The sequence below is a fragment of the Bidens hawaiensis genome, unplaced genomic scaffold (genome assembly GCF_021521415.1).
Source record: "Bidens hawaiensis isolate Kalapana, Puna unplaced genomic scaffold, B.hawaiensis_p1.1 tig00016662_1, whole genome shotgun sequence".
NCBI lineage: Eukaryota > Viridiplantae > Streptophyta > Magnoliopsida > Asterales > Asteraceae > Bidens > Bidens hawaiensis.
This window is the reverse complement of record NW_027492525.1, coordinates 239,137-257,861: the sequence shown is the minus strand read 5'-3', so window position 1 is coordinate 257,861 and position 18,725 is coordinate 239,137. Positions and strand designations below refer to the sequence as shown.

Genomic DNA, 18,725 nt, shown 5'->3' with positions numbered 1-18,725 from the left:
CAAACCCGAAACCAGTTCTTATAAAACCCGGTTTTTGCCCACCTCAAAACCCAACTGGCAAAGCCCAAGAACGAAAAATGGCCCAATAATTAAACTCAAAACGACGTCGTGACAACCTACCGCTTTATCCTTTTGAATGATTCCTTAACGGCTAGTTTACCAAGTGACCGTTTCAAGAAACCAAACACCATCATCATTAACCAACCAAAACCTTATACACCCTCAAAACAACCTTAAACCACACAAACTCTTGAAACCCACAAAACAAAATGGTGTACACATACACTCCAACCTACTACTCATCTCTCCAAGACTCAATCACATCCATCTGCAAGAACATCCTCCCCTTCTCATTCAAGAAGCGTCGGTTGCCCGAAATTGCTGAGGCCGAGCAGCGCCTGTGGAAGCAGCAGTCGGATAACCTGAAGTGGCAGCAGGAGTCTTTCCATCAGATTTTGAACTTGATGGGGCTGTGTAAAGAAGGGATCTTGGCGGAAGCTGAGGTTTCGGGGTTTCGGGCTCATTTGATTGAGACGGTTGTGGCGGCGGATGAGGTTGAGCAGCCGGTGATCTTGAGGGATAAGTTGATCTTCTTGCAGGTTAGAGCTTATGGTTTTTATTAGAATTTTGATTTTTTTTAATTTATTACATATATTTTTTTGTGTGATAATGTCAAGATTTAAATTAATTGTGATTTGTTTTTTTTTTAATTTTAATTTTTTTTATTATTTTATTTTTGGGGAAATTTGCATTTTTTTGGTGGAGGGTAGTAATAATTTCAAGATTTAACAAATTGTGATTGGGGTTTAAATGATTATTTTTTCTTTAAATTTTGGAGAAATTTTAACTTCTTGTTGGAGAGTTATAATAATTTCAAGATTTTAACAAATTGTGCTTTGGGTTTAAAATCATTTTTTTTTGCTTTAATTTTGGAGAAATTGTAACTTCTTGGTGGAGTGTTACAAACTTGTAATAATATCAAGATTTTAACAAATTGTGATTTCTGGCTGTTGATTTTTTTTAATTTTTTTTTTCTAAAAATTTTTTGGGGAAATTGTAACTTGTTGGTGAAGGGTAGTAATAATTTTTTAAGACATACACAAATTTTCTTGATGATTTTTGTTTTTGAATTTTGGGGAAATTGTAACTTTTTGGTGGAGGGTAATAATAATATCAAGATTTTAACTAATTGTGATAATTTAATTTTGGTTTCTCATGATCTTAAAAAAATTGGTTTTTTTCTTTAATTTTCGGCAAGTTACAACTTCTTGGTGGAGAGGAGTAATAATATGAAGATTTAAATAATAATGGCTCTTAAAAAAATAAATTTTACTTTAACTTTAATTTATAGAATCCTTAATTACTTTGTGTTTCTTGAGTCTAAAAAACTATAATTTATATGTTTTTGTAGGATGATTAGCAAATATCAAGATTTGAACTAACTATTTAAGGTTTTTGTGGAAAAAAGTTGAATTCTTTTATCATTTTTATTACAGGAGTTATTATATGCAAACTGCATATCAGAAGATGAGTATCATGCATCAAAGATTCCATTGTTACAAAGACTAACAGCTCAAGGAGTCAAAATTGACCCCAAAGATGTGGTTCTTGCTGGACCTCAACAAAAGAACCCGAACGACGAATGGTCAGTAATCGATTTACAAGATTCGGGTTCAAAAAGTAAGTCAAAGCAGCAAAAGTCAACCATCAAACAAGTCAAAGCAGCTGCATCCCACAAAAATATGAAAGATGAGAACTTTACTCAGAGTCTTGCAATATCTCAAGAAAACCCCTTTTGGAACTGCGAGTTAAAAGAAAAAGACGACGAAAAGCCGACAATTCTCATGAAAGAAAGTGTGGTCGTTGAGGAGTCAGCGAAAAAGTCAAAGAGGAAGCTGTTTAAGGGACTTGACGGTTTAATGAAATGGAAAAAGAGTGATGATTTGGAGAAGGATACTGTTCCATTATCGTTAAATGATTCGGCTAAAGAAACTTACAAAGGCATTCATGAGGGAACAAATTCTAAAATGAAAAGAAAATTGCATACAGATGGTTCATCTTCTGATTTCTTCGTTGATAAGGTAATTTAAATAAAAAAAATTGTTTTATTTGATCTGAGTTATGTGTTTTGTTGTGCTTATGCTATGCATATGTTTTTCGCAGGTTTTAGGAGATAAAATCAAGAAGGAACTAATGAAAATAAAATCCGAACTTCAGTTATCGTAAGCGATCTTGTTCTTGAATATTGTTCTTGATTCACTTTCTTGATTCAAAGTAACTATAATATTTGCAAAATCTTTCAGGGATGATCAAATTGAAGTGATTTCAACTCGGCTTCCGATCGATAAAACTGACCTGAAGAAGTTCTTCCCCAAGTAAGAAAATGTTAAATTTCTATGATAAATTATCATTTTCCCAATAATTTCTTATTTTGATAAGTCGATATTATTTTTTTATTTTTAATTTTAATTTTTCTGATGAGAATTCAGTTAAAAAGTTAGTGTTTCCAATATATTTTTTTAATTTCAATAAAAATTTATTTTTTTGAATAATTGTTATCTTTTTCAAAACTTCTTATTGTGATGAGGATTCTTTAAAAGGTTTTTTTTTCTAATAATGTCTTTTTGATGAGATTTTTTAAAAAAGTTGTCATTTTTACCAATAATTTATTATTATGATGAGAATTTCAGGAAATGGTGTGATCAATATGGAGAAACAGTGTTGGAAGTGGTGAGAAAAGAGTTTAAAGATCATGTTAATGAGATCAAGAGCATGTCAACTTCTGCCATGAAGAAGAAAGAGCCGATAATATCCGAGGAAAAATGGACAACATTTGATGATATTGATGATGAAAACTGTCATCCGAATCTTTTTGCTGATCGAACTGGGGTTACACCAGGATCCCAGAAAGAGGATCGAAGTGTTCGAGTTTCTAAAGTTAGAAACAGTTCAGATAGGTTGTTCAAGAACAACCCTTTCTTTGATTACTAGGCCAAGATGTGAATTTGGCTTTCATGTGTTATATGTTATGTTCTTTTGTTGATGTGTTGTGAGGTGGTTTATGTGAGGGTTTGAATGACTAGTTTTATTGTGTATGGTTGAAATTATTATGTCTAGTATTTTCAGTATTTCTCTGGAAATAAACTTGAAAGTTAGTTAACATTTATATAACAGTTTAGTTATGAACTAAATTCAATATTATTTTGGGTCTACTAAATACACCAAGTTGTGAGAATAATCCCATATAACATCTTTTTCTTACGACGGTCCGAGACTTGATATTCAAGCAACTCACGAACCAAAAAAGCATAAATAGGAGGAATATGACACCAATTGCTAACAAATTGCCAAACTAACGTGGCGAAGTTGCAAGACGTGGAAAGATTTTCACTAATTTCTTCATAATCTCCACATAGTTTGCAGTTTACCGGGCCCACTTTAATGCTTCTTTTGGATAAACCCACATGAGTCGAGAGTATTTCCATTTCCGTCTTTCAAACGAGAATGCTGATTTTTTAGAACCCAACTATTTCCGTCTATTACACTTCATAGATGCTACCCAAGAAAATACTCGAAGGATCATTGGTCCAATTCCATCGATCCAGGGAGGAACTAAGGGTAGTATGACTAAATAAATTCATACACTACTCGCTCCATTCCACCTGGTCCAACAAGGTTTTCTTCCATCTCCACTTCCAGACCATATTCGCATCTACCATGTCATAACACTCGTAAACGAAACACGTTTTATTTTATTTTTTCTATGGAGAAAAGGTTATGAAACACATTTTACATTTTAAAAAACCCTTAACAACTTTGATCTTTTTAGTAAGTTTACAAACCAAACATGATTAGTAAATTCCAGTCCTATAACATATATTAAATCATTTAAAAACTATAATTTTCTCTACTCAAGTTTAATTCCAAATCTAGTCACTTCAAATTTCACTTTATTTGGCACGATCCTTCAAAAGATAAAAATGTGTGCTAGAGGAAATAAATTATTTATAAAATACCTATGAATGTTAAAATATTTTAAAGAAAGGTACGTGGTGTACTCGTGAGTAAAAAAATGAATTATAGTAAAAGTAGCGGGACCGTGTCATATGTTTGTCATCAGGTTTGAATCTCAAAACAAATAAATATATATTGAACAAAAGTAGTAATTTTGGGCTATGCATTATTGATGCCAAATTTCATGCTAGTTAAAGAGTTATGTTCTGTAGACAATGAATCTTTTATTAACATACCTTTTAAAAACTATATTGTGGTTAACTAGGAATAACCATCATTAAACATTAAATTATATAACCCAAAAAACCTACACACACGTAACCCAAAAAATAGAATTTCGTTGATCGAAAACCATAAAGATAAATACCAGTTCTGATAATACTGATATCAGTACTGATGTTGCAGGATCATTCTCGACGACTCCGTTTGTCACTCCACTGGTACGGTACGACACACGATGTAGCTTACAATGCAAAGAAAAGAACCTATTTCTAATACAATTTCAACCAAAAAATATACCGTAATATTTTAAAAAAACCAACACGCATGCATATTCATTTTTTAATTAATAAATTAATGAATGAATGTTCTAAGAAGAAAATCAAATAAATAAGAAATTAGATGCATTAAAAACGTATATTAGTTTTAGTATAAGAATAAATTGGATGTGCCTCAATGGTAGAGCACTCACTTTACTAGTGAGAGGTAGGGGGTTCAACCCTTACTATCACCAATTTATATGAGAGATATGAGGGATGACCCTGACTTGCCAGGGTTCGAGTCCTGATCTCACCCGGTTTTACCGGCTCCCCGCTGTCGTACCTTTAGCCAATAGGGGGTCGAGTACGGAGTATCTCGCGTTACTTAGTTGGTTGTTAAAAAAAAAAAGGTTTTAGTATAAGAGTAAATTTGCAACTTCAAACAAAATCAAAAGCCAAAAAGGGCTTAGGGTTGAAAGTGTTAGGGGGTGGGGGGGTCATCAGATGGGACTTAGGGTTAAAAGGGTTAGGCGTGAACACTGCCACAATTGCCTCCATCATGTTAGATTGGACCATTTTGGGATCATGATGGGGTTCACAAACCCGCATTAATTAATGAGAGGAAAGTCAGGAGAAAGAATTTTTTTTTTTTTTTTTTTGAGGGGTTATGTTCTTGAAAAACATGAGGGTTTAAGCAATGGAGCTAGAACATAGTCACAAGTTGGCATGAGATGATTCTATCTTATTAAGGTACCGGTCCTATGTACACAAGTTAGTGTTTGTGAGTATTTTCACTTTTGGTTTGGAATGCATATCTTATGGCCAAATTCATTACGTGTCTTTTTGACCTTTAAATATTGATTAATTAAAATACTAAACGACTTAAATGCAAGGCCGGTGGATGAGATGAACACGGATACCATTCTCTTAATTCGTGGCTAAGTTACCTACCTAATACCACTTATATATTCACAACCTCTCACACCTAACTACCACCACAAACAAACACTTAACAACAACATGCCAAGATCACCACCTCACCACCACCCACACCACCCTCCACCACCACCAGTAGTCCACGTTGACCACCCACCACCACCACCGGTGGTTCACCACCCACCACCTCCTGTAGTACATGTTGTCCACCCACCACCACCAGTGGTTCACCATCCTCCACCACCACATAAACCACATCATCATGGCCCCCACCACCACCACTAATTAGTAAGATCCACTGGTTGGTTGCAGATCTACAAGCACTATGTGTTGTGTACTTGTGTGTAATGGTTGCTATGCTATTTTATGTGTTCATAGCATAAAGTCCATGTGTATTATTAGACCATCTATGATCTATCTATTTCCTTTTTCTTGTTTTATTTTTGGTTTGGTGTCAATAACTTTGTTGGTTGTGGATCTGCTTATTTCTATGTATTTTGAATATTAACTTAGTGATGATAATAAATATTACGTGTGTAAATCTCATCTATAGATTTTTTTTGTATGATCAATGTTTTCATAACCGGAATTGTTGTTAATTGGTTTACTGGTTGGATCAGAACAAAGAGTAGAAAAACATGTTTGCCTTATCGATCGTTTAAAAGGTTAAAATTATATAACTAACTTGAAAGAAAGATAAACATATCTATAATCGTTTATGATTCACTGCTCCACTCCACAGTTATAAAACTTCCGGTACGTTTAATTTAGAAGAAGATAGGGATGAAATGTTAGCGTCGATTGTTGGTTGTTACACGTCTTTGTTGAAATTAACTGGATCGAGTACACACCATAATAACTAGGTTTTGGACCCAACTTTGAGACGTGACTTTTTTTATGTTTACCCTAACATGTACTCTTATACTACAATGACTTATTTCTTATTCTAACAATCAATGATACTCAAACAATTAATGATTAAACTCTTATCTCTATTCTCTAACTCTAACAATCATCTCTACAACTTCATTATTATCTTCCTAATTATCTTAATAATAACCAACTTTTAGTCTCTAGGTAGTGTTTGACATAACATAACGAAATGAACCATTGTGATGAAATTTAGCCATTTCACTTGTAAACATTAGGATTAACCCTTCATATCTCAACCATATGGCAGTAATAATAGTATGGATGCCTCCTTTGGGTATGCATTTGTGAATAAAATTCTTTTGAAATGGTGATTGTAGGGCTAATATTCTATATTAGTTTTAGGATTGTGTATGTCCTATATTTGCTTATAGTCGGTGTATTACGTACCTCAGTACGTTTATTTTGTAAGAACGAAATGTAAAAGTTGGAGAAATGGGGACCCTATATAAAGGGTCACTTAACCCATTTCTCCACAACCCATCATAATTCAAAAACACCCACTTGGAAATAAAAATAAATTCTTTCTCTACCAAACACCTCCAACTTCATCTCTTTCCTTTTCTTAAAAACTAAGATCCGAGATCCGTGTGTTCTTAGTGATTTCCGCTAGCTAACAGCACGAATTGATCCGAGTAAAGTTGTTAGATCCATCCAAAGAGGACATACAAGTGGTATCAGAGCTTTTAGCTCAACTTTGTGGTTTTCGGATTAAACTTTCCGCATTTTTATCTTAGTTTTTGGTAGATTTGAGGTTGTTCTTCGTGTTACTGACTACTTTTAGAGTGCTTCACATCCAAGAAATACCCGAAAATCTTCAAATCTAAGTTTTTGGTGTTCTTGGTTTTTGTGTCCGGGTTCAGATCCGATATAAAAACTCGGATATAGGCCAATCTATTGGTTTTAAGCTGAAGTCCATTAGACTTTATTGATCTTTAGCTTCATATCTTTGACAACAAAAAAAATTCATTCGAATCGAAGGGGTATTCGAACGTTGACCCGTTGATTGTTGACTTTGACAAAAAAAAAATCATTCGAATCGAACGGGTATTCGAACGTTGACCCGTTGATTGTTGACTTTGACAAAAAAAATTCATTCGAATCGAACAGGTATTCGAACGTTGACCGTTGACTTTGACCAACCAAAAAAATAATATCCATTTGAATGGGGATTCGAATATGACCTGTTGACTTTGACAAAAAAAAATGTCGTGCAATTTTAAGCTTGAAGGGAGTCTCAACATGAGGGAAGACTAAAAAGACATGTTAAAAGAAGAATTCAACATGTTTAAACATATTTAAGGAGAATCGGTTGACTCTCTCATCAACAGATTTGAGTCACTTGTTACTAAATTGAGAAGTGCCGGTATGACAAATAAAATTAAAATCTAAAAACTATATAAATATTAAAAACAAATCATGTAAAATAACCCTTATAATACATGGGATAAAAGCTAATATAATATAATTGCAATATCATCCGTTTATTTTCTAAATACAAATTGCCAATGATTACTAAATAACAAATATATTGTTGACCAAGACTTTTCGTTCTCCTTTAATATCCATCCTTCCGGTCGTTGAGACCTCTGTATCCACTTTCAATAGCTTCTTCGGCCGATTCTTCCCGGTATGACGTCTTTCTAAGTTTCGCACGATGGCCATTCTCATTACAGTTGTAACAAACACCTTGGAAGTTTGAAGATTGAGGTTTCTTTTTCACAACCTCCTTCTTCGGTCCAAGTTTCACCTTTCCCTTTCCCTTATCCATTTTACCCTTATGCCCCCCTTCGAAGATTTTCTAAGTTCAACCATGTTGGCCTTAGCCATTGGCTCCACACGAGCTGATTTTTGAGCCGTTTTATTGTCTTCCTCAATTCGAAGACGAACTATTAATTCATCAATAGTCATCTCCTTTCGTTTGTGCTTAAGATAATTCTTAAACTCAACCCAACTAGGAGGCAACTTTTCAATTATGGCTGCAACTTGGAACGTTTCACTAAGTGTCATACCCTTGGCATGAATTTCATGAAGTATAACTTGTAGTTCTTGGACTTGGGTGATCATAGTCTTGGAGTCAACCATTTTAAAGTCCAAAAAACGGGCCACAACAAATTTCTTTGTTCCCGCATCTTCGGTTTTATACTTATTGTCTAAAGACTCCCATAGTTCTTTGGTTGTCTTTATCCCACAATAGACGTTATACAATGGATCCGCCAAACCATTAAGCACGTAATTGCGACATAGAAATTCAGAATGTTTCTAAGCGTCCAAAGCACTCACACTTTGGGCATCATCTTGGGTAGTGGGTATGGGGGCTGTTTTCTCCAAGAACTGTGCTAAGTTCAAGGTTGTCAAGTAGAAAACATTTTTTGCTGCCACCTCTTAAAGTGGACACCCGTGAACTTTTCGGGTTTTTCAGCATGGTTAGCCATTGTGGTCGCTCCCACATTGGTTGGGGTCAAATGCTAAACCAAGAACGAATCTGTCTAAGTCCAACTTTGAAGATCCAATTCTTGATTCTGAGACCAAAATAGAAAAGAAAAAACTGTTTTTAAAACATATACTATTTTGAAACAAATCTGGTTTGGATCAAAATAGAATAGTTTCTGAAAATTTAAACAAACTTTTCACGGAATGGTTTTAAAAATATTGTTTTAAGATTGTAGGAACCGAATTCGTGAATTGAGTAAATAAACTAGAAAATTAACAAACAGTTTTATTACTCATACAATACAATACAAGAATCTGAAATACAATACAAAGTCAAAGAAATAAACCAAATACAGTACAAAAAAAATGTAAACGGTTTGGCTGAGGATCGTGTTGAACACGAGGCCCTTAAAACAATATTTCGAGTCTCCCAAGAGAACTCGTTGTTTCCCAGGGTACAACAGCCGGAGCAGTAGTACTGCCGGAGTTAACCGTAAACCTGAAAAATGTTCGAATAAAAGAAACCAGAAATGTAGAAGAAGAAGAAGTTGGAAAAACCTTGCAACAATGCTTGTGTTGTGTGTAAGGTTTGGTGTGTGTTACAACTTTGTTTACCTCTCTATTTGTAGAGGAAAAACAAGGCATAAGTTCTCCATCCCACCAATGTGGGATACACCGCTATAGTATTTTCTTTCAAATACCACAATCACACATCGATATCTCATTCACCAATGTCTATTAGTGTGCATTTGTTGCATCATAACAACCTACTAACGCACACGTAACAAATTTCCAACACGATCATCTATATGCGGCGTTAGTGATGGCAGCGCTTGTCACTTTCAGAGACAATGATGCAATTGACCGTGGTCAAGAACTGAAGCCGGAGATCGATCGGGCAATCAGAGCATCCGAGGCTTTAGTTATTGTATTCTCGGAGAACTTTGCGACTTCTGCATGGTGTCTGGATGAGCTATCGCTGATCCTTGAGCAAAGGAGTGAGAACAACCATTTTGTTCTGCCTGTTTTTTATAAAGTTGATCCTTCAGACGTTAGGAACCAAACAAAATCATTCTCCATAAAAGTCAAACCTGATACAAGGTGGACAAATGACAACGTGATAAGAGCATCCACAATGCTAAAGCAAAGTGGATGATCTAGTTATCCACTTCTCTCTCATCTCTCTACTTTTCTCTTTCATCTCTCTAATTTTTCACCAACTCCCCACTCACATAACTCATCCACACTTGTTCACTTTTGTGAACATGAAACACTCTCTCTCATCTATTTCTCTCTTATCTCTCATCTATGTCATTTGCCACCTAGACTAAATGAGAAAGTGGATACATGATTGGAGATGCTCTAAGGTGGAAGACATCTCTTACGAAGGCTGCCAATTTGACCGGCTTGGTTCTTTCGGGGTTTGTATTTTATGTTCTTATTTATTTTTTATTCATTGATGCTAGTTTAATTTATTTTAAGGGGGTGTTTGACTAATCTTTTAAAAATTGCTTATTTGTTTTTTAAAAAGTAAATACAAGTTTGAAAAACTTCAATTTGATGCTTTTGAAGCTTTAAAATGAAGTTTTACCTAACAACATTTGCTTATCAAAAAGCTCAGCCAAACAAATACATTCACAAGGGTGGTCTACATTTATACTCATTTTATGACGATAAATAGGAAGCAGAACCAGCTCTGAGAAGGTGAAATTTTTTCTAGGCCAAAGGCGAAATTTTTCTGGGCTTTAAGTAAAAGAAATATTTTGTTTGGTTTAAACAATCTAATTTTAAACGGGCTTACTTGGTTATGATTTGAGTTGTGTAAAAAAATTTGTATAAAAATAAACTTAAAATGTCTGAAATAAGACTAGAACCCACAACCTCTTGGTTATATATCATACATCGTTGCCATTAGACTAAGATAGTGCTTATGTAATTTTGTTGAAACAACATATTATTTTCATAAAATACATATAATTTTTTTTAAATAATTTCGAGCCTAGAAGGGTGTCAGGCCTGTGACCGTCGACTACCCTGCCACCCCTTTAGGCCGGCCCTGATAGGAAGGTTAATCTTGAATTAGTAATAAATTTAAAGGTTTATTTTTTATGTTTTATTTTAGTTAATTAAATTATAATAAGTTTAGGAAATGTTTTGTCTTGGAAAAAAAGTTTAATAGTTGTCTTGGAGAGCACTTTTAGTAGATCTATAAATAGGAGTATAGATTATTATTTTTTGTGTGTCAAGAGGAGTCTCTTCTCCTTGTATGCTCGTGATGTCGTTTGTTAGGTTTCGTTCGTTAGGTTCGTTCGTTTGATTATATGAAAAGAGTCGCGGGTTGTCACCTCAATATCTCGTATTGTTTGTTCATTTGTTTGATCTAATTGTTGGATCCATCTGGGCCAACAAAATAACTATTCACTTACTTGCTAAGACCGATCTGTTGCACACAACCAGATTGGTATGGTCTCCAATCTTTGTTAAAACTTGTGTAATCGACACACTATATATGTATTGGAGAAAGTTAGGGTCTCTTTAGTTGTGTGATTTAAAACGAATTGGAAATCAAATTCTATTCCTTATGATGTTTGGACGGCTAAGAGAAGGAATAGAAAATAATCTGATTTACACTCAAATCCTTCAATCAATATAATTCACAATCCTTTCATATGTCTAAAGAATGTTAGAAAATCTTTGAAATGTATACAAAATTACCTAAATAACCCTGGCAAGATGTAAAAATTGTCGGAATGGGTTCAGATCGTGACATGTTTCAAGTCTGTTGGTTTTGGGTCGGAATGGGTTTCAAGACAGAGAAGGTTTGTGGTCGGAGTGAGTTTTGCGTCGAAGCGGGTTTTGAGTTTATATTTTTTTTACTATTTGAATATGATTATTGTATATGTTATTAAGAAACTAATTTTTTTGTTTATTGAAAGAAAATTATATTAGTTTAATAAATTTGATTTTATATAAAATAAAGACGACTTAAATTTGGAGATGATATAGAAACTTAACTTCAACTTTTATAATTAAAATTTGACTTTGTCGATTGGTTTCGGGTCGGAATGGGTTTCAAGTCAGAGCAGGTTCGTGGTCGGAGGGAGTTTTCCGTCGGAACGGGTTTCGAGTTTAATTTTTTTTTTACTATTTGAATATGATTATTGTATATGTTATTAAGAAACTAATTTTTTTGTTTATTAAAAGAAAATTATATTAGTTAAATAAATTTTATTTTATATAAAATAAAAACGAATTAAATTTGGAGATGATATAGAAACTTAACTTTTATAATTAAAATTTGAACTTGTCGGTTGGTTTTGGGTCGTAATGAGTTTCAAGTCAGAGCAGGTTTGTGGTCGGAGCGAATTTTGCGTCGAAGTGGGTTTCAAGTTTATTTATTTTTTACTATTTGAATATGATTATTGTATATGTTATTAAGAAACTAATTTTTTTGTTTATTGAAAGAAAATTATATTAGTTAAATAAGTCTGATGTTATATAAAATAAATACAACTTAAATTTGGAGATGATATAGAAACTTAACTTTTATAAATTAAAATTTTAATTTAAATATAAGATTTAGATAGATACAATCTATTATGATTAACTTATATATAGCAAATATGTATTAATCATAATAAAATATCTTGTGAGATATAAAAGTAAAAATGTTTTGGTGGAAAATAATTGTTAGATGAAACATGGTGATTACATGTGGCATAATTATTTTCCTTTTATTTGAATAGGTAGATTTCGATCTATTCAACTCTCATATGTCTTAAACTTGTTACAGATCTGAAACAAAGCTTGTGAAGGATATCGTTGATATCATTTACAATAAACTAGCAATCAAAAAGTTTCATCTTCCACTCAATCTGGTTAGGATGGACACTCGATACAAAGAGATCGATTACTGGATAAAGCAATCCAATGTGAACTTTTTGGTAATTTGTGGCATGGGAGGAAGTGGCAAGACAACATTGGCCCAGTATGTTAAAAACGAGCAATGTTGGATAGGGAGGTACGGTCCGATCTCGAGGGGTGGAAGGAAGAGATCATAAAAGTCCGAGGGGTATTTTTGCTTACTTTGAGAATAAGTTTAAGTTTATCTGTTTTATTAGTTTTTGAATAAAGTTGTTTTTGTTTGAAAGTCAAATTCAACAGTTTGTATTGGTTTAGGATTATGTTTTTATGGGTCTATATAAACCCTCTAGTTCTGTTTGTTTTCTATGTATCTTGGTTTTCGTGAGTTTAAGTAATGAAACCAGAAAAGCTCCTTGAGCACAAAACGAGAGTTCTTATTTTGTTTGGGTGTGTTCGCTTGTAGTTCTTGATTTCCACTTGTAAATCGTAACACAGTACACTGTTTATTCAAACCAGGATAAATTTGAAAACATTAGTATCGTTGAACACATTGACAGTGAATGGAAAGAACCACACCATCTGCTTAAGCTACAAGAAACACTTCTTGGAGGTTTAGGTGTTGAGAAACAACAAGTACCAAATCATAACCAAGGTAAAGTTATGATTGAAAAAGCGTTGTAAAGGAAAAAGGCACTTATTGTCCTTGATGACATTGCTAATCATGTCCAATTGGAAGATTTACTTGGAAGGGGGGGTATTTACGAAGAAAGCAAGATTATAGTAACTACAAGAGAAACTAGTATGTGTAAATGGGTTGGATCTACATATGGGGGGTGTAGGGAGTACGAAATGGAATTACTGGATGACAATGAAGCATTAGAGCTATTTAGTCTTCATGCCTTTGGATCCAAAAATCCTATAGAGGGTTACAAGGAGCTTGCACAACAAGTAGTAAGCTATTGTGACGGAAATCCACTTGCTCTTGAAGTGTTGGGCTCCTCTCTTTCACATGACCTAAGCATTACACATTGGAAAAGTGAATTAGATAAATTGAAAAAAGATATTCATTCGGGAATTCGTCGTGTACTCATAAGAAGCTACACCTCGTTGCCATATGAGTGTGAGAAAGAGTTGTTTTTGCATATTGCTTGTTTCTTTAATGGGGTAGACGTGGACTATGTGGTAAAAATATTTGAACATAGTTGCTCAGCGGTAGCTTCTGTAAAAACCCTAACTAAGAGGTGCCTTCTTTCTATTTCACCAAACCAAACACTCATGATGCACCCGTTGCTTCAAGAAATGGGGAGATTCATAGTTTTACAAGAATCACCCAAAGATCCCGCACAACGTAGTAGAGTTTGGGAGAGTACAGAATCTCATGATGTGTTGAGGAAAGGAACGGTAGGAGGATTATTATGTGTATTTGTAGCTTGTTTTCTATTAATACTCTGCTACTTTTTTAATATATGGTTTTCTCTTATTTATTTTCAGGGTTCATACAAAGTGGAAGGTCTAGCACTTGACAATCAAAGGTTGAGGGAAGTGAAACATGCATTCCAGGTAATAAAAACACTATTTGTTATTGACTTACAAAAATAGTGCATAGTGATAAAAAGTTGTCAGAGTTGTTTTTGACAAAGTTGTTGTTTGTGGGACTTGAACCCAAAACCTCTACAACCCAAATGTTTAAAGGTTTTGACTTTGCCAATGGACACCACTGGTTAGTTGTTAGACTTGTAAGTGTGTATATGCTTTAATCTTATATTTTGGTGAAAGTAATAAAAGTTCAAAATAATAAATGTATCGAATTACTAATAACAAAAGTACTTGCTTTCAGTTATCTGAAAATAATATTGAAAGAAGACGGGAAAAAAAGTTTATGCTTAAAAGTTTAGTATGTTGTACTTCTCAAATTTTTCACTATTTTAAGTGCGGAAATTTAGGCACTTTGCGCATGCTCTTAAGTAAAATTTTCAGCTAAATTCTTCAGCATTAGTTTGGGTATACGAAACGGATTATTAGAATACTAAAAAGTTATGAGAAAACCGAGAAACCTATTACTAACCAATCAATTTTTTTTTCATTTTTTTTATTATTAGGCTATGTAGATCTCTTGACGTGATCTAACAACACACTAACTATTACTAATTATCTTGGATCAATCTCTACACTAGTTGGCGGAAACAACTAGTTAGGACCGGGATCTCGGATCTTATCTGGTGGTTAGTTATTGCCGAGAACAAAGAAAGAGAGAGTATGTAGGTGTAAGATTTAGGTTTTGCAAAAGGTTATTATGTGTACGAGAGACTCATACAATATATAGTGTGAGTTCTCATGCACACCTATTCCATATAAATGGCCCAATGGAGTACAATGGCCTAGGGCCCAAACATATAAAAGATATTATTTAACAAACATACATCAACATAAACGAAACATGTGAAACAAATGCGAAAGACTAATCACCAAAAAGAGCCTTACAGGCTAGATATGTAAAAATGATATAAATAGTTAAAGATAAATGTAGCTTAAAAAGTTACATCTATGTAACTTGTATGCTACATATATGTACCTCGTATGTGTTACATATACGTAACTAAACTCTGGTATTGGTGCACTTAGTTATACAAATTTTGGTAGTAAATCACTTCATATTAAATATGCAGGGACTGGAGCTTAATACAGATTCACTTAAGGATATGTATAACCTGAGGTTGCTTTGCCTCAAGTCAGTGAAACTCGTTGGATCCTACAAGCATTTTTCAAAGGATTTAATATGGTTGTGCTGGATTGGATTCCATATGCGTAACATACCTTCCGATTTATTCATGGGGAACTTGGTTGCTTTAGATATGAGTGATAGCTGCTTGGAAGAATTTGAACCGCCAATGGTAGGGATTCAGTATCCTCTTTATTATTGTCTGGCTTTTTATGTTCTAACTTTCATTGAGTGTTTATGAGAATGTACAGTGCTAAATAGAGCTTGTTTCTTTTGCAACAGGATATTCAATCACTCAAGATTCTGAATCTTAAAGACTCGCACAAGCTCTTAAAAATTTGCAATATCAACAAGATGCCAAATCTTGAGACTTGTATTCTGTGGAACTGTCACAAGTTGGTTGATGTTTGTGAAACAATTGGAGATCTCAAGAGCCTTGCACTCTTAAACACGACAGGGTGTGAAAACCTGTGGAAAAACTCCTTTCCTTTGCCATGTTCATTAGAGCGGCTATTCCTCAAGGATTGCAAGCTTGAGCATACTGATAGTTTTCTTCTAAATTTCAGTGATCAATCATCTATGTGACACTTGAGTTTTGAAAATAACCTTTTCGAATTCTTGCCTAATTACAATCATCTTGGAAATCTTAATGTTCTTGACTTGACTAAGTGCTCAAAACTTAAGGAGCTTCTGTCTCTTCCAAGTACACTTACTGAATTGTATATAAGTTACTGTGTGTCACTGGAGAAAGTAACTTTTGACTCTCATCGATTCACATTGCAAAAGCTTGTATATGAAGGATGCACCAGTTTGTCAGAAATTGAAGGCTTTATCAAATCGGTCCCGGTAGCCAAATTTGATGTAAGTGATTTGGGACACATGAAGTGGCTAAAAGAATATGAAGAACATGAGATGCGCCTTGCTGGTGGTGACGAGCTCACCAGAAACAAATGCCAGTGTGTCCAGGTTTGTTGTTCCTTTCTAAATCACGATGAGGTGCTATTCGGAAGCTAATTATATGAATTGCTCAACTCTGTTGCATGTGTGACACAGGTGTTATACGAATTTGGTATAATTAGCATATCTCTGCCTGACATAAAGATTCCAAAGATGATGCCTGAGTGTGTAACAGAAAAAACATCTTCTGTGTCGCTTAAGGTGCCAGAGTGCCTAGAGAATAGGAGTCTTAAAGGATTAAATGTGATCTTTAAATATACTATTGAAGATGATGATTGGGCATGGTTTGCTAAAATTAGTACAACCAACGGTGTCAACTTGATGTACAATCCCACACTCTCAGGCAGACCAGCATCTGGTGAAGTTGGTATATGGCTAAGCTACTGGCCAATTGGGAACAAAATGTGCGAAAAAGATGAAATTAATGTATCTATAGTTGTGGTTAGAGGATTGAAGGTAAGCGAGTGTGGTGCAAGCCTTGTGACCAATGATGAAATTGCTGATGGAACCTTTGATAATTAAATGGGATGGGTAGAAACTCTTGATGGAGATTTGTCTGAATTTCAGCTAAGCACAGGAGGTAATTATCGTTGTCGCTGTGATTTCTTTGATAAAATGGAGATTGACGAACCCACCCCTCGTTGGTTCAGGATTTTAGTTGGTCGTAACATTGATCATGCAGGTACCTTTATCTGGTCAAGCTAATTTTGTGTGTTTGTAAATATCTAACCTGCAACATTAGAAAATTCTTCATGTGTCATTCATTATGTTACAGAAGTACGAGGATGGACAAAGACCGGTCGACCCAACCAATCAACTGTATCATCTGGTCCTGAACCGGTAAATATACTCCGAATAGCTTGTTTTCACTGTTGGTTCAGCCACTTTGCAAACACACACTACACACACAAGTAATCGAATTCCTTGCATGTGAATGTGAATTTACATTGCAGAATGAAAGAATAAAATTTGCTACTAACTAATTCATTAACAAATGGGCTATATATATATAGCCTCACATACATAGACGGTTGAATAAAAAACAATAAAGAAGATAGTAAACTCTTTCAACTACGTGCATGAAAACAGGATATAAAAAAAACCCCACGTCCAACGTTCACTACTAGCTCTTTTTCCATCATAAACTTGCAGATATTACTCTAATCTGTCGATTATTCAAAACCCGTAACTGACTTAACCTGTACTCCACCCGAACCATTAAGATTAACCCAACAACTGTGTAAGTAAGAACTGTTGGTAAACAGAGAAACATATATTGAATAAACAAAGGATAGAAAGAACAAAAGTGTGGGACAAATTTATGATGTTATTACTTGAATAAGAAACTGGATACAAAGTAAACTTGCAGCAAAGGAAAAGCAAAACGAAAAGTACATCTAGACATGGAACCTACCATACTATTTATTGAGAAAACAAGTAATGTATGTTCTTTATATAATCTCATGTCTAATAGTAGTTTTAAAAACCAATCTCAAAATTTTCTATCATTTTCCAATATTTGCAAACAATTTCATTAAAATTCGGGACATTTTTTCAAAATAATTTTTTAGTATTTTAAAATTTTTTTTATGATTTTTTTAAAAAAATTTTGAATTTGTTTTAATATAAAAACGTCAATTTCCCATCTCCACACTTAAATGTCACATTGTCCTCAATGAGATAGGAAAAAGACAAAAATTAAAGCACATTCAAATATAAGTAAAGTGGAACAGACTCCCCTAATAAATATGACGATACTGCCTTACGAGTCGTGTCTCGCGCCCTCCAATTAGAAGGAAAGCCTCACACTCCAACGCTCTCTATCAAGCTGTCACTTACGAACGAAAGCGACAATCGGTCAGCAAATAGCCTCCTCGCACTTGAATCAAACCATGTATCATCAACCTTCCACAAGCAATCCTGGAGCAACCTGAAAGAAAAACAGAAAACATGCGGCCAGAAAACGAAAGCAAGAAATCCCAAAAATAAAAATAAAATAAAAATAAAACAAAAACATACTACCGGATTACCTACCGGGAAGCACTAAATTTACAGAAGAGTCTTCAGCCGGACTCTCTCCTGAAATCTCAATCATGAGGCTTTTATTTTATCCAACCCCGGTCTAACCCGTTTAGTTCCACCCTTTCATCATATTTAAACAAATAGCACATAGTGAAACTTAAAAGCATTTTAAAATAATCAAACTGTAAGGCCCCGTTACCGGTGCCTCACATTTGGACGTTGGATTTACTCATAAACGCAGTTCATTATATCAGAGTTAATTAAAACGTTTCGTGGAAGAAATAGAACTTTAAACCATTCATTACAATCATCCAAAATCTTGTCTTTTAAACCATAACGTAAAATATAGTAATAAACATCATGACAAATCT

The 18,725-nt window shown here is 34.2% G+C and overlaps 2 protein-coding genes and 1 pseudogene across 3 annotated transcripts; all 3 read left to right on the top strand.

The window, feature by feature from the left end:
• Positions 1 to 217: 217 nt before the first annotated feature.
• Positions 218 to 3,063, top strand: LOC143551810 (uncharacterized). The gene is made up of 5 exons (XM_077042160.1): positions 218 to 599; positions 1,497 to 2,081; positions 2,164 to 2,222; positions 2,304 to 2,375; positions 2,691 to 3,063. Exons 1-5 carry the CDS (start codon positions 270 to 272, stop codon positions 2,989 to 2,991), a joined length of 1,347 nt encoding a protein of 448 aa, XP_076898275.1. The 5' UTR covers positions 218 to 269; the 3' UTR covers positions 2,992 to 3,063.
• Positions 3,064 to 9,615: 6,552 nt separating this feature from the next.
• On the top strand, positions 9,616 to 9,948 carry LOC143551821 (toll/interleukin-1 receptor-like protein pseudogene; annotated as a pseudogene).
• Positions 9,949 to 13,487: 3,539 nt separating this feature from the next.
• LOC143551809 (disease resistance protein RUN1-like) lies at positions 13,488 to 17,182 on the top strand. 2 transcript variants are annotated; one of them, XM_077042158.1, is made up of 6 exons: positions 13,488 to 14,057; positions 14,148 to 14,216; positions 15,323 to 15,547; positions 15,658 to 16,341; positions 16,429 to 17,014; positions 17,108 to 17,182. In XM_077042158.1, exons 1-4 carry the CDS (start codon positions 13,506 to 13,508, stop codon positions 15,958 to 15,960), a joined length of 1,149 nt encoding a protein of 382 aa, XP_076898273.1. In that variant the 5' UTR covers positions 13,488 to 13,505; the 3' UTR covers positions 15,961 to 16,341; positions 16,429 to 17,014; positions 17,108 to 17,182. The 2 variants fall into 2 exon arrangements, with proteins under 2 accessions (XP_076898273.1, XP_076898274.1); XM_077042159.1 differs by having other exon boundaries at positions 17,111 to 17,172.
• Positions 17,183 to 18,725: the final 1,543 nt, after the last annotated feature.